This window comes from Amblyraja radiata, chromosome 1 (assembly GCF_010909765.2).
Source record: "Amblyraja radiata isolate CabotCenter1 chromosome 1, sAmbRad1.1.pri, whole genome shotgun sequence".
Lineage (NCBI taxonomy): Eukaryota > Metazoa > Chordata > Chondrichthyes > Rajiformes > Rajidae > Amblyraja > Amblyraja radiata.
The window spans coordinates 26,447,406-26,475,089 of record NC_045956.1 but is presented as its reverse complement, the minus strand read 5'-3'; the positions used below and the strand labels follow the sequence as shown (position 1 = coordinate 26,475,089).

Below are 27,684 nucleotides of genomic sequence, written 5' to 3'. Positions count from 1 at the left end.
CTCTGGTATTACATCAATGGTATTCACATGTTTAATCAATAATGTTTTATTATTAATGTTTAATGCTTTATGTGTCATTCCAAACTTTCACTGTATGTCATGTTGTCACTTGCGGGCGGAGCATCAACACTAATTCCTTGTATGTGAATACTTGGCCAATAAACTTATTAATTCATTCAAATTATTGGCTGAATTATCAGGAAAACAGTAAACAGGAACCTTTGAAATGCTAGAAGCCCGCAACAAAGCAGAAAGTGCTGAAAATGTATGATAAAGTGATTGGCCATTATGAAGAGAAAAGGAAAGTTATGGAAGAGTGTTATTTTTCTGAACTAACCTCTTTGTTTCCACATCTACCTGCAATATGGAAGGTTATTGACCAAGCATACTTACTGTTTGTTTCAGTTCTTATTCAACTTCGCCAGCGACCTGGCCCACTGTGTCCTGTTGCACCACCCAAAGCCAACAAACCTCCTTCTATAAAAATGATTGCACCATTCTATTGGTGATCCAAAGTGGGACACAGACCCAGGGAAATCTGACCTGTTGACACATAGTTTCAGTGTAGATTTGTGCCCATTGAAATAAAAGGATGAATTTGCAGTGGCCCCTTAAAGATTTCTCTTCCTGAATTCCCACTTTGCGCTCCCGAAGTTTGCCGAAGCTTTTGAATAGGAATACTGAAGATGACACTGGGATCTTATAGATTTTCTGACCAGATAGAAGGTAGTGCAGGTGCGATGGTCATATATGGAAAGCACCACAACTGACGTCTTCTCCAAGTTGTGCAGTATTGTTGCTCGGAGCATCTCGCCTAACAGCATTTCCGGAGCACATTCAGCAAATGGAATGCTGTGGTTCAAGGGGGAAGCTTGTTGCCTCTTCAAAGATATGGTGATATTCTCAGTGTTGCTGTAAACAAGGTATACAAATTCAACAAAATATAGTGCTGTTAGAAAGAAGTGATGTTCTCGAGGTGGACGTATGGTTAGAGCTGCAACGTGAGGTGGTAGTTACCACACCTGTGGGGATTTGCTACAGATGGCCACCTAAGTAGATGAGCAAATCTGCAGGGTTATTATGAAAGGTTCAAGAGCTGTAGAGTGTTGATATAAAAAGGTTTCAATAATCTCAGCAGTGACGGTAATAATGTTAGAATGAACAATCAAAAAATAAGTCCTTCCTCAAAATTGTTCATTCGAAAGTGATCAGTATCAAAGATTGTGGTGGGACCAATAAGGGACAAAGAAGCTGATCTATGAATGGAGAAAAATTGGTGAAAAATCTGTAACAAGACATAGATAGGCTAGTAGAAATGCATGTTAAGAAACTATGGATTGAATACCACAGTGGTAAAGATGATTCATAAAGAAGGATGCAGATATATACAGTATGTGCATACATTTTTGAAAGTTACAAGGCAAAGTGAAATAACAGTTAGTAATCATATAGGGTCATAAGTAGAGCCAGGATGTTTAGACACTAAAACTACAAGGCATAAGAAAATTACAAAAAAGGCACGCAAAAGGCATTTATTGCCAAAAAAAGGCATAACAAGGCATGTATTTCCACCACCAAAATATGATTAAAATATAGGCATATTATATAATTAATAACTATATTTAATATAAAGGTACATTACATTAGATTACCTGGTTGCACATAATTACTAGGATATTTTTCAAATTATCTGGTGTTAAACTATGCCGTCTGTTGGACAGAATATGCTTCAGTTGTGAAGAACTTCTTTCTACCTCAGCTGAGGTCACTGGTGCATACCCGAAACAAGCTACAGACTCTATATTAATGTTGATATGTTGTGCATAACAACTACCTTTGAGAACTTTATCTATGTTTTGTATTTCTTCAAGATCTTTGTTAGCTAAAATCACTCTCACATTTTCCTTGTATGTCTTTACCAACATCGCCAGGAACTTTACGAATATCGTCAGTTACTTTGTTGAAAACCTGCATGATATTCAATAATGTTGCGCCATGTTTCCAAAGGGAAGTAGTAGCTCGTGGGAAGTTTGTAAAATTGGAAGCAATAAGTAGATTTTGGAGAAGACTGAACCAGCGGGCAACTGCACGAATGAATGAACGACCGATGGTGGCGCCCCCTGTTTCACCCCGGTGGTAGAAGTTTTCTTGTAATTTACATTATGTTAACACGTTAATAATAACATTAATATTAACCTGTTAACATAGAAAACGTCATTGTAATCACGGTACAACTAAAGGAAATCACATAATCTTTCAGCGAAACGGCAAAAAACGGCTGAATTAGGCACTCGATCGTGAAAAAGGCATAATCTTGGTGAAGTCATCAAAAATAGCAGGAAAAGGCACCTTTGGCATATATATGGCAAAATCCTGGCTCTAGTCATAAGATTCATAAATAGGGGCCTGGAGAATGGAAAAAGGGAGGTTTTACAGAACATTCATAAAACATTAGTCAGACGACAACCCAAGTACAGTGTCCCACACACTAGGAGGAGGATGCTATGAGAATGCAGGGGGACTTGGACAGGTTGGGGGAGTGGGCAGATGCATGGCAGATGATGTTTAATGCGGATAAATGTGAGGTTATCCACTTTGGTAACAAAATCTGGAAGGCAGATTACTATCTAAATGGAGTCAAGTTGGGAAAAGAGAAAGTACAACAGGATCTGAGGGTCCTTGTACATCAGTCTATGAAAGTAAGCATGTAGCTACAGCAGGCAGTGAAGAAAGCGAATGGCATGTTGGCCTTTATAACAAGTGGATTCGAATATAGGAGCAAAGAGGTCCTTCTGCAGTTGTACGGAGCCCTAGTGAGACCACACCTGCAGTATTGTGTGCCGTTTTGGTCCCCTAATTTGAAGAAGGACATTCTTGCTTTTGAGGGAGTGCAGCGTAGGTTTACAAGATTAATTCCCGGGATGGCGGGACTGTCATATGCCAAGAGAATGGAGCGGCTGGGCTTGTACACTCTGGAGTTTAGACGGATGAGAGGCATTCACATTGAAACATATAAGATTGTTAAGGGTTTGGACACGCTAGAGGCAGGAAACATGTTCCAGATGTTGGGGGAGTCCAGAACCAGCGGCCACTGTTTAAGAATAAGGAGTAAGCCATTTAGAATGGAGATGTTTTCTCACAGAGAGTGGTGAGTCTGTGGAATTCTCTGCCTCAGAGGGCGGTGGAGGCAGGTTCTCTGGATGCTTTCAAGAGAGATCTAGATAGGGCTCTTAAAAGTAGCAGAGTGAGGGAATATGGGGAGAAGGCAGGAACGGGTATTGATTGGGGATGATCAGCCATGAATGGCGGTGCTGGCTCGAAGGGCCGAATGGCCTACTCCTGCATCTATTGTCTAATCGCAACTGTGCAAAAAATGGAGGCATTATCTGAGACTCCCATTTTCAAGAATGAATATTAAATTAGTTAATAGGTTGAACAACAATTATTAAACATTAGTGATGTATAAGTAAACCAGTGAGTGAAGATGTTTATATGTATTCAAGAATACATGCAGCAGATCCGATTCCAAGAGAGTAAGAAAAAAGTACCCAGTAATGTAGCTCTAAAATGCTGGAAAAACTTAGCGGGTGAGGCAGCATCTATGGAGAGATGGAATAGGCGAGGGGAGGGGAAGGAAGGAGAAATCAAGGACTACCTGAAATTGGAGAAGTCAATGGTCATACTGCTGGGGTGTAAACTACCCAAGCAAAATATGATGTGCTGCTCCTCCAACTTGCGCTGGGCCTCACTCTGGCAATGGTGGAGGCTCAGGACAGAAAGGTCGGATTCGGAATGGGAGGGGGAGTTGAAGTGCTGAGCCACCGGGAGATCAGGTTGGTTATTGCAAACTGAGCGGAGGTGTTGGGCGAAACGATCGCCAAGCCTGCACTTGGTCTCACCGATGTAGAGAAGTTGACACCTGGAACAGTGGATGCAGTAGATGAGGTTGGAGGAGGTGCAGGTGAACCCCTGCCTCACCTGGAAAGACTGCTTGGGACACCTCCGCTCAGTTTGCAATAACCAACCTGATCTCCCAGTGGCTCAGCACCAACTCCCCCTCCCATTCCGAATCCGACCTTTCTGTCCTGAGCCTCCACCATTGCCAGAGTGAGGCCCAGCGCCAATTGGAGGAACAGCACCTCATATTTTGCTTGGGTAGTTTACACCCCATCGGTATGAACATTGACGTTTCCAATTTCAGGTAGTCCTTGCTCCCTCATTCCCCTCCCCTTCCCAGCTCTCCCACAAGCCTACTGTCTCTGCCTTTTCCTTTCTTTCCACCCCCCCCCCCCCCCCCCCCGGCATCAGTCAGAAGAAGGGTCTCGACCCGAAACGTCACCTATTGCTTCTCTCCATAGATGCTGCCTCACCCACTGAGTAATGTAGTTCTAATCGCCTAGCTACAAGTATGTTGGTCTCAGGCTGATATATATACAGCATTATTTATTTTTTTGATTGTCCCATAACAAACCAGAAGCAAAGCCATTTTTTTTCTTTAAGAAGTTATTTGAATTAATTGAAAGTAGAAAAATTACTTAAAGTTACGAATTCTACTCGGAATAATTGGTTACAGGAGTCCTTTATTATTGTAAACTATACATAAACAGTAAAAAAAAATGCAGCATAGCTTTTCCATTTTGTAACTCAAATCCAGTCTATAAAGGAAAATTAATTAGAATGAGTTACATTGTTCATGGTTTTCCTTTAGCTCAGATTTGAGGAGAAACATTTAAGACTAACAATCTTATGCACTAAATAAACAGCACACAACAGTGTAGTTATGTTAGTTATTACAAACAATGTTGACCTTCATTGAAAAAGGACTTAAGTCTCAACTCCAGTATGCATCAAGGCGGTGGAATTTCAATCAATTAACATGCTAACATAAATACAGGGCAATTTAGTCTATAGCAAGATTGTTAAATGCTACTGCTACACGATACTGGTATATACTTACAGTCCATATGATGACTGCCATAACTATTGAAAATTAATTTAAAATTATTTTTCTCTTATGCAAGTTTGCAGCTGAAGTACTAATGCTGTGATCAGGCGTGCTTAAATATTACCTGAACTCCTATCTTTAATACACAAAGAAAAAATATTTCTATTTTTAATTTGAAAGGCACATCACCATGTGATTTCTATTTAGTTTGAACTAGTGTTTGAAATCAAATATACTTTTAAAAAGATGACTAATTTTTGTTTAAAGAATAACAAATCACTCAGTCACACATCCATGTTCTTCAACAATATTCCGTTGGAGGCAAGAATGTGTTGAAGTCAACAACTTCTGTCTAAAAACATTTGAATGGCTGTTTGTTGTACTAAATAATTCTTAAGAAATGTCGTTTGTTCATTTTTAAAAGCTGACTAATTTTTGTCAAAAGTCAATTTTCTATTTTGATGGCTTAAAGTTTATTTTAATCTGCACAGCCCAATCAACAAAGCGTTTTGATATCAAATGCACATCCATGTTGTTTTCAGTGTCAGGACCAATGAGCAGAATGGGCCAGTCATTAGTGGAGAATGAGCTTCGATCTACTCTGTCCCAATGGGACAATAATTGGCAAAACACATTTGAAAAGAAACCAATCTTTGAACAAAAACAATATTTTTCCTCACTTGTTATAATATTTTTCTCCTTTGAAAGAATTTTTAATTTGTTTTCAAAAAATGATGAAGCGTAATGAGGAACTGCAACAATTTTTAAGGGATGCTGACTTCTTTCTGGAGGAACCTTGTTTGACAGTATCATTGTACAAAATATACACGCTGACCGAAATATTTTTGATCATTTGTAATATGACTAGTAACTCATGAGATCTCACTATAGAAACGTGCAAAATATTAAAGTTCATGACATTTCCCTTCTACCATATGTCACCACCTGCATCATATTCATCATCATCATCTTCATCATCTTCATTGTCAACTGCATCCATTTCTTCATCAATGACATCTTCCACATCATCCTCATCATCCGACCACTCGTGGAAGTCTGCACTGCCAAAATCACCTGAACTCTCTTGCTCACCTTCTAGAAAATATGCCAACAAAAAAGAAAATGTCATTAGGAAAACATTTGCACCAATTAGTTCCCTTCTCTCTGCTTCAAAATATTAAAACGCAAAGCTAATTTTGTTAGTATAAGCGTGGCGGGATCATAATGTTAATCTAAATCGAGGAATTATTTGCTGTGTAGGAAGGAACTGCCGATGCTGGTCTACACCGAAGATAGACACAAAATGCTGGAGTGACTCAGTGGGACAGGCAGCATCTCTGGAGAGAAGGAATGGGTGACGTTTCAAGTCAAGACCCTTCTTCAGACTAAAAATAGATCATGGGGTATCTTCCCACGGCTCGGTGATAAAATACATTGTATAGTTCAGTGCAATGTGATTAGGTCATAGGCAAGCTGGTGGACCTGTGGAATTCATTGCCACAGAAGGCTGTGGAGGTCAAATCAGTGGATATATTTAAAGCAGAAATTCTTGATTAGTACGGGTGCTAGAGGTTGGAGAATGGGGTTAGGAGGGAGAGATAGATCAGCCATGATTGAATGGCGGAGCAGGCTTGATGGGCCGATGAGCCTAATTCTACTCCTATCACTTATGACATTATGAAGGCTATTTTGTTTTGGCTCAACAACAGACTGAGACTGACTCCCCCCCCCCCCCCCCCCCCCCCCCCCCCCCAAACTTTGCACATCCCCCAAGCCATTCCACTTCATTTTAATTTTATGTTTCATATGTTTTATGTTTGGGTATTTTGTGTTTTTATCACTGTTGGCAGATCAATTTCCCTCCTGGGATAAATAAAGTTCTATCGTATCATATCGTATCGTACATCTATGTTGCTTCTCAACCTCCTTTAATCCAAGGATAGCGATTTTAGTTTCAATTTAACACTGTCGCTAAAATCCCTTATTCCTGGAACTATTCTGGCAAATCTACTCTGGAGCCTCTGCAAGGTCTTTATAACTTTCCTAGAGTATGGTAATTCGAAATAAATAGAATAGAATAAATAGAATAAAATAAATAGACCTAAATAACCTTTCTAAAGGACCAGCATAGCATTCAATTGTACTCAATTCCTAGATTTACAGTATGAAGCCTTATGGGCCTGTCCCACTTAGGCGATTTTTTAGGCATGAATCCCCATGAATCCCCAATATACATGAATCCCCAATATACATGAATCCCCATGATCACTTTCTATACACTCATTAGAATCATGCCTCTCATGCATTTCCACTTAGATGAATCATCTTGCACGTCAGTATATTAAATTCCATCTGCCACTTGTGGCTCTATCCTAAAAGAGTCCTTTTGCAGTCATATATCACTGTTTATCACAATCAGGCTTGGTGGACGTCAGCAAATATTGACATTTTGCCATGGTTTCCAAAATTAAAATTGTTTCAAGGCAGTGGTCCTGGTGCCAAGAAATACCACTGACTACACTTCTGTTTAAAAAAGCAAACATTTAGAAACATAGAAATTAGAAACATAGAAATTAGGTGCAGGAATAGGCCATTTGGCCCTTCGAGCCTGCACCGCCATTCAATATGATCATGGCTGATCATCCAACTCAGTATCCCGTACCTGCCTTCTCTCCATACCCTCTGATCCCCTTAGCCACAAGGGCCACATCTAACTCCCTCTTAAATATAGCCAATGAACTGGCCTCGACTACCCTCTGTGGCAGAGAGTTCCAGAGATTCACCACTCTCTGTGTGAAAAAAGTTCTTCTCATCTCGGTTTTAAAGGATTTCCCCCTTATCCTTAAGCTGTGACCCCTTGTCCTGGATTTCCCCAACATCGGGAGCAATCTTCCTGCATCTAGCCTGTCCAACCCCTTAAGAATTTTGTAAGTTTCTATAAGATCCCCTCTCAATCTCCTAAATTCTAGAGAGTATAAACCAAGTCTATCCAGTCTTTCTTCATAAAACAGTCCTGACATCCCAGGAATCAGTCTGGTGAACCTTCTCTGCACTCCCTCTATGGCAATAATGTCCTTCCTCAGATTTGGAGACCAAAACTGTACGCAATACTCCAGGTGTGGTCTCACCAAGACCCTGTACAACTGCAGTAGAACCTCCCTGCTCCTATACTCAAATCCTTTTGCTATGAAAGCTAGCATACCATTCGCTTTCTTCACTGCCTGCTGCACCTGCATGCCTACTTTCAATGACTGGTGTACCCATGACACCCAGGTCTCGCTGCATCTCCCCTTTTCCTAGTCGGCCACCATTTAGATAATAGTCTGCTTTCCTGTTTTTGCCACCAAAATGGATAACCTCACATTTATCCACATTATACTGCATCAGCCAAACATTTGCCCACTCACCCAGCCTATCCAAGTCACCTTGCAGTCTCCTAGCATCCTCCTCACATCTAACACTGCCCCCCAGCTTAGTGTCATCCGCAAACATGGAGATATTGCCTTCAATTCCCTCATCCAGATCATTAATATATATTGTAAATAGCTGGGGTCCCAGCACTGAGCCTTGCGGTACCCCACTAGTCACTGCCTGCCATTGTGAAAAGGACCCGTTTACTCCTACTCTTTGCTTCCTGTTTGCCAGCCAGTTCTCTATCCACATCAATACTGAACCCCCAATGCCGTGTGCTTTAAGTTTGTATACTAATCTCTTATGTGGGACCTTGTCGAAAGCCTTCTGGAAGTCCAGATACACCACATCCACTGGTTCTCCCCTATCCACGCTACTAGTTACATCCTCGAAGAATTCTATAAGATTCGTCAGACATGATTTACCTTTTGTAAATCCATGCTAACTTTGTCCAATGATTTCACCACTTTCCAAATGTGCTGCTATCCCATCTTTAATAACTGACTCTAGCAGTTTCCCCACTACCGATGTTAGACTAACTGGTCTGTAATTCCCCATTTTCTCTCTCCCTCCCTTCTTAAAAAGTGGGGTTACGTTTGCTACCCGCCAATCCTCAGGAACTACTCCAGAATCTAAAGAGTTTTGAAAGATTATTACTAATGCATCCACTATTTCTGGAGCTACTTCCTTAAGTACTCTGGGATGCAGCCTATCTGGCCCTGGGGATTTATCGGCCTTTAATCCATTCAATTTACCCAACACCACTTCCCGGCTAACCTGGATTTCACTCAATTCCTCCAACTCCTTTGACCCGCGGTCCCCTGCTATTTCCGGCAGATTATTTATGTCTTCCTTAGTGAAGACGGAACCAAAGTAGTTATTCAATTGGTCCGCCATATCCTTGTTCCCCATGATCAACTCACATGTTTCTGACTGCAAGGGACCTACATTTGTTTTAACTAATCTCTTTCTTTTCACATATCTATAAAAACTTTTGCAGTCAGTTTTTATGTTCCCTGCCAGTTTTCTTTCATAATCTATTTTTCCTTTCCTAATTAAGCCCTTTGTCCTCCTCTGCTGGTCTCTGAATTTCTCCCAGTCTAAAAAGTATGCTGCTTTTTCTGGCTAATTTGTACGCATCATCCTTCGCTTTGATACTATCCCTGATTTCCCTTGTTATCCACGGATGCACTACCTTCCCTGATTTATTCTTTTGCCAAACTGGGATGAACAATTTTTGTAGTTCATCCATGCAGTCTTTAAATTGCATGGAATTTGTCAGGATTTTTCAGTTTTTTGTTCACAAAACAAATGCTTTTTCAATCAAATGTTGGCATTTAAACTCAACTAATGTCACCACATCATAAGTTCTTGCATATTTCATAGTTGTACTCCACCTTAACAAACTCCTCAAAGGAGTAAAACTTATTTTCAGAACCAATGGGAAATTCTTTAAACCCATGGCAACTGCACTCCAGAACCAAAGTCAACTGAACATCAGTAGCAGAGTTGCAGCAAGTTGACATAGTGCATATGTGGTAGCCGATGGCCTGCTCACAGAACAATAAGACTCTCAACATCCACATTGTCTATCAACCTAGTCCTGGCCCACAGCACTGCCTCTGACAACAAAGATTCATGTTCCTTCCCATGGGCAGCACGGTGGCGTGTTGGTAGAGTTGCTGCCTTTTGCCCCTGTCCCACATAGGAGACCTAAACAGCAACCTCTGGTGATCTTGCCCGTCACCCAAAAAAAATCAAGGTCGAGGTGACCTGCAACCTCCTACCACCTCCCACGCATTCCTCGACTATGTAGAAAATCGGCTTTGACTAGACCTGCGACAAAATAATTATCGAGTTTTAAAACGGCAACCTATTTTTAGTCGAGGCCGGTTTTAATCATGATGAAAAAATAGCAGCAACCTAGATGAAGCCTCGACCACGCGGAAACCACTTTCGACCTTCAGGGAGAGTGATCAAAACCTCCGGTGACCTCATGGAAACCTTGGGTGGCGGGCAAGGTCCCCAGATGTTGCAGTTTAGGTCTCCTAAGTGGGACAGGGGCTTTACAGCGCTTGCAGCGCCAGAGACTCGGGTTCGATCCCGACCACGGGTGCTTGCTGTCTCTATGGAGATTGTACTTTCTCCCCGTGACCGTGTGGGTTGTTTCCGAGACCTTCAGTTTTTTCCCACAGCCAAAAGATGTACAGGTTTGTAGGTTAATTGGCTTGATATCAATGTAAATTGTCCCTGGTGTGTGTAGGATAGTGTTAATATGTGCGGGGATCACTGGTCGGTGCGGATTCGGTGGGCCATAGGGCCTGTATCTATAAAGTATCTTTGGAGCTATCTCTCATGGAAGGCACATATCGATGGTGTACCATCTCAACCTTCGGTCAGCGAAGTTTAAGGTTGTTCAAAAATCAAGATGATAGGACCCAGCACAGATCTCATGGTCTCAAGTCAAGTATCAAGTATATCTTTATTGTCATTTTCCTGAGTACATACCCAGAGGAGACAAAAAAACGTTGCTCAACCAGTGTCCATTCAGTGTGCAGTAAAAAATAAATAGAAATAAAAATACATATTTCATCATGAACAAATTAAACACTCTACTCTCTACTAAACATCAACGGGCGTTCCGATCGGCAGCGGCACGACAGTGGCTCTGCTGCAGTGTGTCCAGGTTGGTGGTTGGTGCGCGATACTTTGGCAGGGGGCAAAGTCCGTTTATCAGTCTTATAGCCTGCGGGAAGAAGCTGAGGAGCATCCTGCTAGTTTTGCAGCTAATGCTCCTGTACCTCTTCCCAGATGGCAGGATGGAAAATATGTGATGCGATGGGTGGTAGGGGTCTTTGATGATGGAGATGGCTGCTGATACATCTCTTCCTGTATATGTCCAGCAGGAAAGGGAGTGGAGCACCAATAATCCTGCTGGCGGTCTTCACAATCCTGTCTAGTTGGTGCCGTTCGTACGCCTTGCAGCTCCCGAACCAGGAAGTGATGCCGTAGGTTAATGTGCTCTCGATTGTCCCCATATAAAAAGTTTGTAGGTGTGTAGTGGGGAGACCTGCTTTCCGTAGTCTTCGGAGAGGGTGTAGTCGCTGCTGGGCTCTTTTGACCAGTGCTGTGGTGTTGGTCGTGGAAGTCAGGTCATCTGACAGGTGGAGTCCTAGGAACTTCACGCTGCTGACCCTTTCCACATCAGCTCCATCGATGTGCAGAGGTGTATGGTGTTGTTTTCCCGCCCTCCTGAAGTCAACCACCATCTCCTTAGTTTCTCCCACGTTGAGAATGAGGTTGTGCGATTTGCACCATCCTGTGAGCAGCTCCACCTCCATCCTGTACGCCGACTCATCATTGTCACCGATGAGACCCACCACTGGGTGATACCAATTTTTACCCTCCTAGGCACTTCTGAGATCTGAATCAGCTACAACAGGCACCTCAAGACATTGTAAATATACCATCAACTTACCTCTGCAAAGCCTTCCAAATCCATGGGCAAGATATGATCAATGTACTGATCAATATCTGAGGCATTGATCATATCCATTGGGGAGGCCATGTTGCTTGTGTATCTGATAACAGAATCCCAAACCACTCTATTCTTCTTCTTCTTCTTCTTCTTATTCTCTTCTTGCGTAGGAGGAGGAGGAGGAGGAGGAGGAGGAGGAGGAGGAGGAGGAGGAGGAGGAGGAGGATGAGGAGGAGAGGAGGAGGAGGAGGAGGAGGGAGGAGGAGGAGGAGGAGGAGGAGGAGGGGAGAGGAGGGAGGAGGAGGAGGAGGTAGGAGGAGGAGGAGGAGGAGGAGGAGGAGGAGGAGGAGGAGGAGGAGGCGGAGGAGGAGGAGGAGGAGGAGGAGGAGGAGGAGGAGAGGAGGAGGAGGAGTAGGAGGAGGAGGAGGAGGAGGAGGAGGGGAGGAGGAGGAGGAGGAGGAGGAGGAGGAGGAGGAGGAGGGAGGAGGAGGAGGAGGAGGAGGAGGAGGAGGAGGAGGAGGAGGAGGAGGAGGAGGAGGAGGAGGAGGAGGAGGAGGAGGTAGGAGGGCGGAGGAGGAGGAGGAGGAGGAGGAGGAGGAGGAGGGAGGAGGAGGAGGAGGAGGAGGAGAGGATGAGGGGAGGAGAGTAGGAGGAGGAGGAGTAGGAGGAGGAGGGAGGAGGAGTGAGGAGGAGGAGGAGGAGTTGAGGAGGCGGAGGCGGTCTTCTTCTTCTTCTTATTCTTCTTCTTCTTCTTCTTCTTCTTCTATTATTCTTCTTCTTCTTCTTCTCTTATTATTCTTCTATATTCTTGTCTGCTTCTTCTTCTTCTTCGTTTACTCTTTTCTTCTTCTTCTTCTTCTTCTTCTTCTTCTTCTTCTTTCTTTTCTTCTTTCTTTCTTCTTCTTCTTCTTCTTCTTCTTCTCTTCTTATCTTCTTCTTCTTCTTCTTCTTCTCTTTGATCTTATTTGATTGTGCACGCCGGGTTGATTGCATTCGTCGAAACAGGGCAGACCACGTGAAGGTTGCAATCTCCCACCCCCACTCTATTCTGAACTCTACCATGTGAAGGGAATACCAGGTGAACAGAAAAACGAGCAGTCACGGTGGCGCAGCGATCACGGTAGAGTTGCTGCCTTACAGCACCAGAGACCCAGGTGCAAACCTAACTAAGGGTGCTTGTCTGTACGGAGTTTGTACTTTCTCCCCGTGACCTGTGTGGGATTTCTCTGGAATCTCCGGTTTCCTCCCACACTCCAAAGACATACAGGTTTGTAGGTCAATTGGCTTGGTATCATTGTAATTTGTCCCTTAATATGTGTAGGATAGTGTTGCTGTGCGGGGATCGCTGGTCGGCACGGACCCGGTGGGCCGAAGAGCCTGTTTCCGCGCAGTATCTCTAAACTAAACTAAACTAAATTCAGAAATGCAGAATTCCTACTAGCTCTTGGTGGTCTCTGGCCCATCATTCAGAGTAGGACAGGAACATTCAGGCTTGATACAGACTTCTCATTCCAAAAACCTATGTTAGATGCTTGTTCCATACACCCACCACTCTTTGTGTGAAAAAGAGATGTGGCATGACCCGCTGAGTTACGCCAGCACTTTGGGTCTATCTAAAGAATTTGAATTGCCACAAACAAAGTACTTGATCAGGGAGGTTTTCAGAAGAGTTTCAAACAAGCAAATGTTAGTACAAAAAAACAAAGGTCATCACAAGAAACTAGGTGCAGGAGTGGGCCATTTGGCCCTCCGAGCCAGCACCACCATTCAATATAATCATGGCTGATCATCCAATATCAGTACCCCGTTCCTGCTTTTTTCCCATATCCCTTGATTCCGTTAGCCCTAAGAGCTAAATCTAACTCTCTCTTGAAAACATCAAGTGAAATGGCCTCGAATGCCTTCTGTGACAGTGAATTCCACAGATTCACAACTCTCTGGGGGAAAAAGCTTTTCCCTCATCTCAGTCCTAAATGGCCTGCCCCTTATTCTTTTGGCTCTGAAATCCAACACACATGCTTTTTTGGTTTTACAAACTTTTTACAAGGAGATACAGCAAAGAAACAAATACCATAGCCCATACAGTCCATGCTGACTGTCAAAAACATATTTTACAGTAATCCTACCTTAATCTATTTTATGTGGGTCTAGTTGTCTCAACATTGTATTGCAGTAGTTTCCAGCATTGCCTCTGAAAATCTTCTCTGCTTCTCTTTGAGTTTTCAAAGATGTTCTTGATCATTCGTATGAAACCCTTTGCATAATGCAGACAATTGCAGCAGCAGTCCGTCATTACTAGCTGAGGGACATGAGTGAGCTTGCTGCCTAGAGATTGGAGATGAGGGTAATCTCCTTAGGGGGATCCCTAACCAGCACAACACAAGATCTTGCAGTATACAGGGTAGACAATGATGCCGCAACCTACTCATTTCAAACCTTGACCCACAGCTCAACTGGCTGAGAAATATCAGAGCTAACAATAATCTATTCTACATTTTCCTTGAGCTGCCTCTCTTTTGATGGCTCATTTTCACACTTTACCCTTCCTTATCACTGAGTCTCCAACTCTCCCCTGACTCCCAGTTTGAAGAAGGGTCTTGACTGGAAATGTCACCTATTCCTTCTATCCAGAGATGTTGCGGTCGTGCTTAGTTATTCCAGCGTTTTGTGTCTATCTTCGGTGTAAAACAGCATCTGCAGTTCCTTCCCACACAATAGCGGAGCACAGGTGTCTGCTGTCTTCATTCTCCTCCCTGTGCAATCTGAGTGGAACTAAACTCATGAGGAACATGCGTACGTGTGTGTGATAGTTGTGGGGATTAAAAAGGACAACAATCACACCCAGCAAACTGTACCTTTACCTTTAAGAAACAGTTAGACAGGTACAGTGGCTTGCAAAAGTATTCATACCCCTTGAACTTTTCCACATTTTGTCACGTTACAACCACAAACGTAAATGTATTTTATTGGGATTTTATGTGATAGACCAACACAAAGTGGCGCATAATTGTGAAGTGGAAGGAAAATGATACATGGTTTTCAAATTTTTTTACAAATAAAAAACTGAAAAGTGTGGCGTGCAAAAGTATTCAGCCCCCTTTACTCTGATACCCCTAAATAAAATCCAGTGCAACCAATTGCCTTCAGAAGTCACCTAATTAGTTAATAGAGTCCACTTGTGTGTAAACTAATCTCAGTATAAATACAGCTGTTCTGTGAAGGCCTCAGAGGTTTGTTAGAGAACATTAGTGAACAAACAGCATTATGAAGCCCAAGGAACACACAGACAGGTCAGGGATAAAGTTGTGGAGAAGTTTAAAGCAGGGTTAGGTTATACAAAAATATCCCAAGCTTTGAACATCTCATGGAGCACTGTTCAATCCATCATCCGAAAATGGAAAGAGTATGGCACAACTGCAAACCTACCAAGACATGGCCGTCCACCTAAACTGACAGGCCGGGCAAGGAGAGCATTGATCAGAGAAGCAGCCAAGAGGCCCATGGTAACTCTGGAGGAGCTGCAGAGATCCACAGCTCAGGTGGGAGAATCTGTCCACAGGACAACTATTAGTTGTGCACTCCACAAATCGGGCCTTTATGGAAGAGTGGCAAGAAGAAAGCCATTGTTGAAAAAAAGCCATAAGAAGTCCCGTTTGCAGTTTGCCACAAGCCATGTGGGGGACACAGCAAACATGTGGAGGAAGGTGCTCTGGTCAGATGAGACCAAAATTGAAGTTTTTGGCCTAAATACAAAACACTATGTGTGGCGGAAACCTAACACTGCACATCACCCTGAACACACCATCCCCACTGTGAAACATGGTGGTGGCAGCATCATGCTGTGGGGGTGCTTTTCTTCAGCAGGGACAGGGAAGCTGGTCAGAGTTGATGGGAAGATGGATGGAGCCAAATACAGGGCAATCTTGGAAGAAAACCTGTTAAGAGTCTGCAAAAGACTTGAGACTGGGGCGGAGGTTCACCTGTTCACAGACGCTCTCCATCCAATCTGACTGAGCTTGAGCTATTTTGCAAAGAAGAACGGGCAAAATTTTCAGTCTCTAGATGTGCAAAGCTGGTAGAGACATACCCCAAAAGACTTGCAGCTGTAATTGCAGCGAAAGGTGGTTCTACAAAGTATTGACTCAGGGGGGCTGAATACTTTTGCACGCCACACTTTTCAGTTTTTTATTTGTAAATAAATTTGAATACCATGTATCGTTTTCCTTCCACTTCACAATTATGCACCACTTTGTGTTGGTCTATCACATAAAATCCCAATAAAATACATTTACGTTTGTGGTTGTAACGTGACAAAATGTGGAAAAGTTCAAGGGGTATGAATACTTTTGCAAGCCACTGTACATGAATAAGACAAGTTTGGAGGGATATGCACCAAACAAGGGCAGCTGGGACTAGTGCAGCTGGGATATGTTGGCTGGTGTGGGTATGTTGGGCTGAAGGACCTGTTTCCATACTGTATGACTCAGCCTTTGATCATGCTCCACGCTTAAGCCTCATGAGCCAAAGCCTCATACTTATCCTCCACACATATTCTCTCCTCACATGGTCGCTTCCAATAGGCCGCTCCACTACACCTTGCCTTATTTTTATTAGCTGCTCAATTAACCTATTTTAATCACTCATCCAATCTAATGGCTGAGTTCCGAAATCTGCTGTTTCTGCTCCGACACTGAAATAGGTAGGCAGGGGTCTTTTAATCATGGGTTTGGAATTTCTCACAAGTCCACTGGCATGGAACCTTCCCCCTGGGATTTATCTTGTCCAGGACTTGCATGAGAGATGTCATCCTCTTCACCACAGTTTTCATGTCCACACATGTCAGCCAAAGCGTAGTTGATGCTCTTAGCTGCCATCGTTAACGTGCATGTTGGGGGAAGGCACCGATCGTTGCTGCACAGCAATATGTCAGGAGATGCACGAAATCAGGTGAGGTGTAATTCCGAATCCTACGAATCTCGCATTACCCCCATCTTGTGATTTAATACAGGATTTTGACTACTTCTGTTGTTTCTTTACGGGGAACCAATTGGGTGCTGTTGTTAAACACCGCCATGCTTTTCTGCACCAAAGAATGGGTGCATCCAATTTTTATATAATTAGTCTTTAAACTATTTTCATTTTCATTAATCTATGTTTCAGCTTTTATTGGCTTTTCGTTGGCGAGAATGAATTTAATTGTCGTTTGACATTTTCTAAATTAAATTACATAACTTAGATGCAATTAGATAGACATTTAATGAATATAATCATGCAATCGGTAACAGGAAACATTGAGAAATAATTCCAAAATAACTATTACTGCTGTTCTGAGAAGTTTTGCTTCACCATGATGGAATAATAGCTCATCACCGATAGAACATAGTACAGCATAAAAACAGGTCTTTCAGCCTACAATGTCTGTGGCTAACATAATGCCAAGATCAACTTTATATGCCTGCACATAATCCATATCCCTCCAATCCCTGCACATCCATGTGCCTATCCAAAAGTCTCTTAAATGCCACTATGGTATCTGCCCCAACCCTACCTACACCCCCCCCCCCCCCCACACACACACACACACACACAGCAGCATGTTCCAGGCACCCAACACTGTGTGTGCGCTAAAAACGTGCCATGCACATCTCCATTAAACTTTTCCCACCTCACCTTAATGCCATGCTCTCTAATATTTGATATTTCCATCCTGGGAAAGAGGTTCTGTCTACCCAATCTATGCCTGTCATCATTTTATATATTTCTATCAGGTCTCCCTGCAACCTCAAGCGTTCCAGACAAAACTATCCATGTCTGTTCAACCCCCCATGTCTGATACCCCCTATTCCAGGCATCATCCCAGTTGACCTCTTCTACCCCAACCTATAAAAACATATTCCATCTTTACCGCTCTATCTATCTGGGTTGCCACTTTCAGGTAATAAAGATCTTTGACCCTAAGATCCCTCTGACCCCAACATCGACGCTGTTAAAGGCCATGCCTTTCATTGGATATTTTCCCCCTTACATTTGACCTACCAAAATGCCACACCTCACACTTGCTCACATCAAACTTGCCTATATCTGTAGCTGATCTCTATCCCACTGTATACATTGACATCATTCCTCACAGTCCGCGACCCCAGCAATCTTGGTGTAATCTCATATTCAAGTATTAATCAAAACATTAAGTAAGGAAATCCATATGCTTCTCAATATGGAATTCTCATTTTATAAGTAATATTATAAACGCAAACAATTTTGTTTTGGTGGCAGGCGAGGCAGAGCTGGGCAGCTGGAGATGTAGTGGGGCAGGGTGGTGCTGGTGAAGAGGATCGCATTCTCAGGTTGCGGGCAAGAAATTTAAAACTGTGATGAGGAGAAAGTTCTTCTCACAGTCTTAATCAAGAGCGATGAACCTGTGGATTTCTGCGGCACAGAGGGATGTGGAGACGACGCCACTGAACATGTTTGAGAAGATGGATGGGTTTCTAGAGACAAAAGTCATCAACAGGCATGGAGTGAGAGGAAGAATATGTTATTGCCACAGTGTTTCAGCCACCCAGTCTCAATCCTGACCTCCGTCTGGAGTTAGCATATTTTCCATATGACTGATAGTTTCCTGGGGGTGCTCAAATCCCTTCTATATCCTAAAGATGTTTGAGTTGGTAGGTTAACTGGTCACTGTAAATTGTCCCTAATGTAGAGGTGAGTAGTGGGGAGTATAGGTTGCAGGGAGAATTAATGGGACAATGATGATTGTTTTGTTCACCGGCATAGATTTGATGGATCGAATGTAATAAGGTGAGTGTAGAACATACCACAATCAGATGGTCCACCTGATCTCGATCCTCCCTGTTCATTCCCGTACCGATCAACACACCAGCATTGTCTCACACTGCTGTGGCACTGGGTGGCTTTATAATATCCATCTTCATCGCAGGTGGGGAGAAAAATACCTGCAGTAACCAAACTCTTATCATGAGATATATGTGACAGGATTGGAATACATTTCAAATCTTTAAATCTTAAAGAGTATACGGCTGTTCTATTTTCTGGCAGCTCCCCCATTTACCATCCACAACTGCTATAAGCTCTTCCAGTCATTTTTAACATTTGTTTTTGACACAAATCACCAAGAGAACATTTAAATATCCAATCTGGTGGTCGTCACTGGTATTGCAAGGTGTACAAAGTGGTTATGGAGCAGATTTATCCATGGATGTACAGAGCAAAAACAAAATCATGGGAATTGCTGTGACTGTGTGGCAGAGCATGAGCTGAATTTAGGCCATGCATTTAGTTACAATGTCAACAAGAAAAGCTCATGTATCTCCATCACTTCAGCATCCAACATTTTGAGGAACATTTTCACTTTCAAACTCAGTTAAAAACAAATGGCATAGGTGGTGAGTGGCAAGTTTACTAAGTCGAGTAAGAATACATTTTATGCACAGATTATATCATGAAATTTACCTTGCCTGCTGGAATTCAGAGAGTTGTGTGTCTGGAACTACTTGCCGCAGTTTTGGAGACATGGTCTTCGTGTATATTTAACAGTGAAATATATAGGTTTTAAATCACGAGGCAAGCAAGGGTTATGGGGGAAAAGGCAGGAAAGAGAAATGTCAGCTCCTACTAAAGAGCATTAGAGGGTCAAGAGACTGAATGGTGTACTTTTGCTCCTACATCTTATGGTCTAGCTATTCTGCAAAGAATCTAGGTGAGTGAGAGACATTATTAATTTATTGATCGGCTTCAGATTACATGCAGGAACAAGGAGATATCTAATGAAGGAATGAAGGAGATAGATCAGCCATGATTGAATGCCGGAGTAGACTTGATGGGCCGAATGGGCTAATTGAGCTCCTACCGTGTATTCTCCATGACCTTGTGAATGAGTAGATGGAAATAAACCATTTGGAAATATAGAGATGATGACAAAGTTCAGAAGGTAACGGAGGAAGGAACTGGCGAAGCTGGTTTAAACAAAAGATACTTTTCGGGTCGAGAAGAAAGGTCTCGACCCAAAACATCACCCATTCCTTCTCCCCAGAGATGCTGCCCGTCCCGCTGAGCTACTCCAGCTTTTTGTGTTTAACTTCAGAAGGTAACTTCGCAGGGACACTGGATTAGTCAAAACATAATGAAGATGTGGTTGACAAAAATGCTGGAGAAACTCATGCTGCCTCACTCGCTGAGTTTCTCCAGCATTTTTGTCTACCTTCGATTTTTCAGCATCTGCAGTTCCTTCTTAAACATGAAGATGTGGTTGTTGAGTCAACTTAGTCCATTTACATGAATGAATTTGGTGTATAAAAGATGGTGTGAAAATCGAGGGAGAAGATTGCTTGCAAAAACAACTCTTCAAGTGATATTGATAAAAAGATAAACATTTTATTTCTGTTTGCTTTGTTGTTACCTTCTCCCAACTAACAATGATCAATTCTACATTTTCCTTCAACTGTAATCCCTTTTTTCACACCTTACACTTCCTTATATATATACACTTCCTTATCTATGCACTGCCCTCTCCCAACTCCTCCGTCTGAAGAAGGGTCTCGACCCGAAACACCACCCATTCATTCCTTCTCTCCAGAGATGCTGCCTGTCCCGCTGAGGTATTACAGCATTTTGTGTCTATCTTCTATAAGTGATGGAGTCTCTGACCGACAGCATGTATAAGTTGGCATTTTGGGTAATAACAAAAGTATATTATGAAAATTAAGTTTTGAGGAACTTTGAAAAAAAAAATATTTTTATACATTTTTTATGACCTCAAGCTTCCCTAAGGCACTAAACAGCTTGGCTATATCCTTGAGGTGTAGTTACTGTCAATATGATGGGGAAATCAGTAATTGCTTTCACACAGTAGGATCCCCACGAACAAAGAATATATAAAGTTAAATGTCTGAAGCATGTTCCCAACCTGAAACATTGCCAGAGATACAAAGCTAAAACATCCATTTTAGTGCTTCTGCTTGAGGGATCAGGACATCAGGAGCGAAAAGAGGGAGCCATTTTTTGTAAGCATCATAGTGCTTAGGAGGTGAATAACATAAAATCATATAACATATAACAATTACAGCACGGAAACAGGCCATCTCGGCCCTACAAGTCCGTGCCGAACAATTATTTTCACCTAGTCCCATCTACCTGCACTCAGACCATAACCCTCCATTCCTTTCCCATCCATATACCTATCCAATTTATTTTTAAATGATAAAATCGAACCTGCCTCCACCACTTCCACTGGAAGCTCATTCCACACAGCTACCACTCTCTGAGTAAAGAAGTTCCCCCTCATGTTACCCCTAAACTTCTGTCCCTTAATTCTCAATTCATGTCCTCTTGTGTGAATCTTCCCTACTCTCAATGGGAAAAGCTTGTCCACGTCAACTCTGTCTATCCCTCTCATCATTTTAAAGACCTCTATCAAGTCCCCCCTTAACCTTCTGCGCTCCAGAGAATAAAGACCTAACTTATTCAACCTTTCTCTGTAACTTAGTTGCTGAAACCCAGGCAACATTCTAGTAAATCTCCTCTGTACTCTCTCTATTTTGTTGACATCCTTCCTATAATTGGGCGACCAAAATTGTACACCATACTCCAGAATTGGTCTCACCAATGCCTTGTACAATTTTAACATTACATCCCAACTTCTATACTCAATGCTCTGATTTATAAAGGCTAGCATACCAAAAGCTTTCTTTACCACCCTATCTACATGAGATTCCACCTTCAGGGAACTAAGGGAACTTATCTGGTGGGATGAAGGGTTTTTACACAGAGAGACGTGTTAGTGGACAAAGGAGCACAAGTTGCAACTGTGTAGGGACAGTTTACTATAGGAACAAAAAGTTAGAATTTTATGAATTAGAGCAAATAGATCTGATGGGGTGAAATGTAAACACAGGGAACAGCAAGTGCTGGTTACAAAGAAGAATACAAAGTGCTGGAGTACCTCATTCCCTTCCTTTGGCTTCACACTACCCCTCTTCTCTTATCTCACGGCCTTTCGTCTTATTTTCACCTGGCATTTGTCTACCTCTCACCTGTACCCACCTATCACTTGCCCGGCTTTGTCCCATCCCCACCTATCTTCGAGTTTTCTCCCCCGCACTAGAATCGGTCTGAAGAAGGGACCCGATCCAATACGTCGCTTGTCCGTCTCCTTCAGAAATGCTGCCTGACCTGTCGAGGTACTGCAGCATTTTGATGTGTCTTATTTTGATGGAGTGAAGCTTGATAAGTTAAAAAATAAAATGTGTCTATGGCTTTGGAAATGAGAAGTAGGGAAATAGTCAGAGAAAAAAAATCTCAATTATGCTATTTGCTACTGCAAAAGATTATTCCCTTTCTTTCAATACTCTTTGGTCTCCCATTGATAATCTCTCCAGTGCACTTGTATGGAAGAGGGAACTATGATTTATAATAGTAAAGGAGATACAGAAGCAGTATCCTGCACTTAATCTGCATTACTGCTTCTTTGGGGAAATAGCGTAAATAAATCTCCAACCAAATTTACGGTTGTGGAAGTGAAGTGTGAAGAGTTAGCCACAGGGTATTGTTCATGCAACCTGACATTCTGTGCCTCCTTCCTCCCCTTTAGTCACAACGCCAACAACTTCCTGACTTATAATGTCGTGTGTTATAAAACTCAAATGTTTTTTCCCAGTGAAGAAACTATTATCACTGATTCAATGCATTAGAATGGCAAAATTGAACTAACAAAAATAAAATTAATCAAATACATTTTCCAATTATTACCAAAAATTTTAAATACCTGCCTGGTATTTAAATAAAATGCACAAGTCCCTTTAAAATGTACAACAGATACTGAGATGTTTGATCACCATACAGATCAGATACTGAAAAATAAATGTAAATCAAAAATAGCCTGTAAATTATCTTATGAGGCTTGCTGATGTAGTTTTTCACATTATTTCCATTCTTTAATGCCAGTTCAAAATAATAATTGAGCTCACCAAGTGGTTTCTTTCCACCTTGCAGTCGTTGAATATTGGTCAGTTGCGTCAGGCAGGGTGGATCTGCAATGAATCCAACATGTCATGGTCATACAGCACAGAAACAGATCATTCATCTATCAGCATATTCACACTGATCATCAATGATTATATCATAGTCTGAAGGAGGGTCTCGACCCAAACGGCACCCATTCCTTCTCTTCAGATACGCTGCCTATCCCCACTGACTTACTCCAGCTTTTTGTGTCTATCTTCGATTATATCCTTAGAAAGTACGGCTTGAAAGAACCATCCTTGATACCTGAAGATAGACACAAAATGCTGGAGTGACTCAGCGGGACAGGCAGCATCTCTGGAGAGAAGGAATGGGTGATGTTTCCGGTCGAGACCCTTCTTCCGCTGGGCTGTAAGCTGCCCAAGCGAAATATGAGGTGTTGTTCCTCCAATTGGCGCTGGGCCTCACTCTGACAATGGAGGAGGCCCAGGACAGAAAGGTCAGTGTGCGGATGGGAGGGGGAGTTAAAAGTGTTTGGCAACCGGGAGATCGGGTAGGTTTAGGCGGACTGAGCGGAGGTATTCAACGAGACGATCACCGAGCCTGCGCTTGGTCTCGCTGATAACTTGGAGTCCACACTTGGGACAGCGGACACAGTAGATGAGGTTGGAGGAGGTGCAAATAAAGCTCTGGATGAAGTTGGACGAGGGGCAAGATATCTTCCATCTACTCGTCGTGCTCTGTGTGATAATTTAATAAAAAGACAAATATGCTGGATTGGTTGGATTGGATTTGTCCTCCTGTTTGTGACAAGGACAAACCTAGGTCGTTTTCCACAAAGCTGGATAGTTGGCAGTATTGTAACTGTACTGGTACCACTTGGCCAGAGGCACAACCAGTTCCTAAATGTGGATAGACACAGAATGCTGGAGTAACTCAGCAGGACAGGCAGCATCTCTGGAAAGAAGGAATGGGTGACATTTCGGGTCGAGACCCATCAGAAGAAGTCTGAAGAAGGATCTCAACCCGAAAAGTCGCCCATTCCTTCTCTCCAGAGATGCTGCCTGTCCTGCTGAGTTACTCCAGCATTGTGCGTCTATCTTCAGTTTAAACAAGCATCTGCATTTCCTTCCTAAATATCAATCTTCAGTAGTACAACTGGGATGTTGTGTGGTCCCGTAGCCTTTGCCACAGCCATTGCTTCCAGCATTTTTTTTGATATCATGTGGAAAGGACTAGCTTCTGTATTAGGAATTTCAGGAGCAATGGCTGCCATTGAGGTCTCCACCCAGTGTACAATGCATGACATTGTTACATTCAGTGCTTCTTCCAAGTGTTGTTCAATATGCAAAAGCATCTATTCATCAGCCTGGGCCTGTATATATCTTGTTAGTGGGACATCTAGATAATAAGGACACATACAGTGGCTTGCAAAAGTATTCATACCCCTTGAACTTTTCCAAATTTTGTCACGTTACAACCACAAACGTAAATGTATTTTATTGGGATTTTATGTGATAGACCAACACAAAGTGGCGCATAATTGTGAAGTGGAAGGAAAATGATACATGGTTTTCAATTTTTTTTACAAATAAAAAACTGAAAAGTGTGGCGTGCAAAAGTATTCAGCCCCCTTTACTCTGATACCCTTAAATAAAATCCAGTGCAACCAATTGCCTTCAGAAGTCACCTAATTAGTAAATAGAGTCCACTTGTGTGTAATCTAATCTCACTATAAATACAGCTGTTCTGTAAAGGCCTCAGAGGTTTGTTAGAGAACATTAGTGAACAAACAGCATCATGAAGCCCAAGGAACACACCAGACAGGCCAGGGATAAAGTTGTGGAGAAGTTTAAAGCAGGGTTAGGTTATAAAAAAATATCCCAAGCTTTGAACATCTCACGGAGCACTGTTCAATCCATCATCCGAAAATGGAAAGAGTATGGCACAACTGCAAACCTACCAAGACATGGCCGTCCACCTAAACTGACAGGCCGGGCAAGGAGAGCATTGATCAGAGAAGCAGCCATGGTAACTCTGGAGGAGCTACAGAGATCCACAGCTCAGGTGGGAGAATCTGTCCACAGGACAACTATTAGTTGTGCACTCCACAAATCGGGCCTTTATGGAAGAGTGGCAAGAAGAAAGCCATTGTTGAAAAAAAAGCCATAAGAAGTCCCGTTTGCAGTTTGCCACAAGCCATGTGGGGGACACAGCAAACATGTGGAGGAAGGTGCTCTGGTCAGATGAGACCAAAATTGAAGTTTTTGGCCTAAATGCAAAACGCTATGTGTGGCGGAAAACTAACACTGCACATCACCCTGAACGCACCATCCCCACTGTGAAACATGGTACAATACAATACAATACAATACAATTCAATTTATTGTCATTTGGACCCCTTGAGGTCCAAACGAAATGTCGTTTCTTCAGCCATACATTACAAACAAATAGACCCAAGACACAACATAATTTACATAAACATCCATCACATTGCTGTGATGGAAGGCCAAAAAAACTTATTTCTCCACTGCACTCTCCCCACCGATGTTAGAGTCAAAGTCAAAGTCAAAGCCCCCGGCGGGCGATGGCGATTATCCCGCGGCCATTAAAGCCACGCCGGGTGATGCAAGGTCGCACACCGGGTTCTTGATGTTAGAGCCCCCGGCGTGCGCTCGCAGTCCCGCGGCCATTCTAAGCCGCGCGGGGCGGTGATGTAGGCCCCACTCCAGGAGCTCTTCAACCCCGCAACTCGGGCGGGAGATATTGCCGTTGCGGGAGCCCTGAAAAGTGGACTCCCTCCAGGGACCCGCGGGCTCCCGGTGCTGCCGTCCGCCAGACCCGCAGTTGCAGCCACCGAATCTCCGGGGGTTGGGCCGCAGCAGCGTCCACCACAGCTCCACCCGCTCTGGACTCGGCCAGCTCCGCGACGGTGAGGTGAGTAGTCGGCACCACAGCCCCCAGTATTCCTGTTGGAGGCCGCTCCTCGTTGCAACCCCAACGACAACGGAGACCCGACAAAGAAAAGGTCGGGTCTCCCGTGCAGGGAGAGATTTAAAAGTTACCCCCACCCCCCCACACACATACCCCAACAAAAAATAACAAAAACTACATAAAAACATAGACAATAAAATAATAAAAACGCAGACGGACTGCAGAGGCCGCTGCTGATGAAAGTCGCGCCGCCCACCATGGTGTTCCCCAAGGGGCAGTGCCAGCATCATGCTGTGGGGATGCTTTTCTTCAGCAGGGACAGCAAAGCTGGCCAGAGTTGATGGGAAGATGGATGGAGCCAAATACAGGGCAATCTTGGAAGAAAACCTGTTAGAGTCTGCAAAAGACTTGAGACTGGGGCGGAGGTTCACCTTCCAGCAGGACAACGACCCTAAACATACAGCCAGAGCAACTATGGAATGATTTAGATCAAAGCATATTCACGTGTTAGAATGGCCCAGTGAAAGTCCAGACCTAAATCCAATTGAGAATCTCTGGCAAGACTTGAAAATTGCTGTTCACAGACGCTCTCCATCCAATCTGACTGAGCTTGAGCTATTTTGCAAGGAAGAATGGGCAAAAATGTCAGTCTCTAGATGTGCAAAGCTGGTCGAGACATACCCCAAAAGACTTGCAGCTGTAATTGCAGCGAAAGATGGTTCTACAAAGTATTGACTCAGGGGGGCCGAATACTTTTGCACGCCACACTTTTCAGTTTTTTATTTGTAAAAAAATTTGAAGACCATGTATCATTTTCCTTCCACTTCACAATTATGCACCACTTTGTGTTGGTCTATCACATAAAATCCCAATAAAATACATTTACGTTCATGGTTGTAACGTGACAAAATGTGGAAAGGTTCAAGGGGTATGAATACTTTTGCAAGCCACTGTATGTCAGACTCCTATTTGTTTTCTATAGCTCCACTTTCAACATCATAATTCCAACCAAACCCATCTTGAAACTCCTAGACCAAAGACTCAGCACCCTCCTCTGCAACTAGATCCATGACTTCCTGATCCATATAGACCATAATCAGGAAGGACTGGCGATAAAATATCATCCATGATAATTCTCACCACCAGTGCCCCACAAGGCTGTATCCTCAGTCCGTTACTATACTTCCTATGACTGCAGCAAAATTCTCCTCCAACTCCATTTGGCGGGTCACATCTCAAATAATGACCACCTGGAGTCCAGGAAGGAGATAAAGAGCTTAGTAGCTGTCTCTGGTTCTTGACATCTCCATGGTGTTATGAAGACAAGCGCTCCCTCACTGCCAGCAAAATTCAGCAGCTGGTCATTGACTACAGGGAGGGGGTGGAATACATGTCCCAGGCTGCATCAATGGTACTGAAGTGGAATGGTCACCACCGACTCGTCCTGGTCCAACCACATTCGCGCTCTGGCCGGGAAAGCTCTCTAATGCCTCCATTTCCTCGATCAGTTAAGGAAATTCAGGATGTGTCCAATGACTTATCAATCTACACAGATTCACCATAGAAATCATCCTATCCAGGTGCATTACATCTTGGTATGGCAACTGGTCTGCTAAGAAATTGCAGAAAGTCATGAACGCAGCCCAGTCCATCGTGCAAACCAGCCTCAGGGAAGCAACCAACATAATCAAGGACTACTCACATTGCCTATTCTCCCCTCTCCTGTAAGGCAGAAGATCCAAACTCTTGAAAGCAATTACTGCCCGATTCAGAAACGGCATCTTCTCCACTGTTATCACTTCTCATATGGAAAGACAAATTCCTGATTATCCATTCTACCTCGCATTGTTTTTGCACTATTTTCTCCATTTGCATTTTCTCTGTAGCTCTAGCACTATGTTTATTTTCTCTTTTACCTGATGCACTTATGGTATTG

General features: G+C 43.0%; 1 protein-coding gene across 1 annotated transcript in view; it reads right to left on the bottom strand.

Annotated features, from left to right (window-relative positions):
* Positions 1 to 4,563: 4,563 nt before the first annotated feature.
* spock3 (SPARC (osteonectin), cwcv and kazal like domains proteoglycan 3) overlaps positions 4,564 to 27,684 on the bottom strand; it is a 451,090-nt gene continuing 427,969 nt past the window's right edge. The window contains exons 10-12 of the mRNA XM_033019001.1: positions 22,820 to 22,882; positions 18,653 to 18,790; positions 4,564 to 6,040 (exon numbers count right to left, since the gene is read on the bottom strand). Coding sequence (XP_032874892.1) covers positions 5,874 to 6,040; positions 18,653 to 18,790; positions 22,820 to 22,882 — 368 coding nt within the window. The 3' untranslated portion in view covers positions 4,564 to 5,873. The remainder of the gene's footprint in view (positions 6,041 to 18,652; positions 18,791 to 22,819; positions 22,883 to 27,684) is intronic.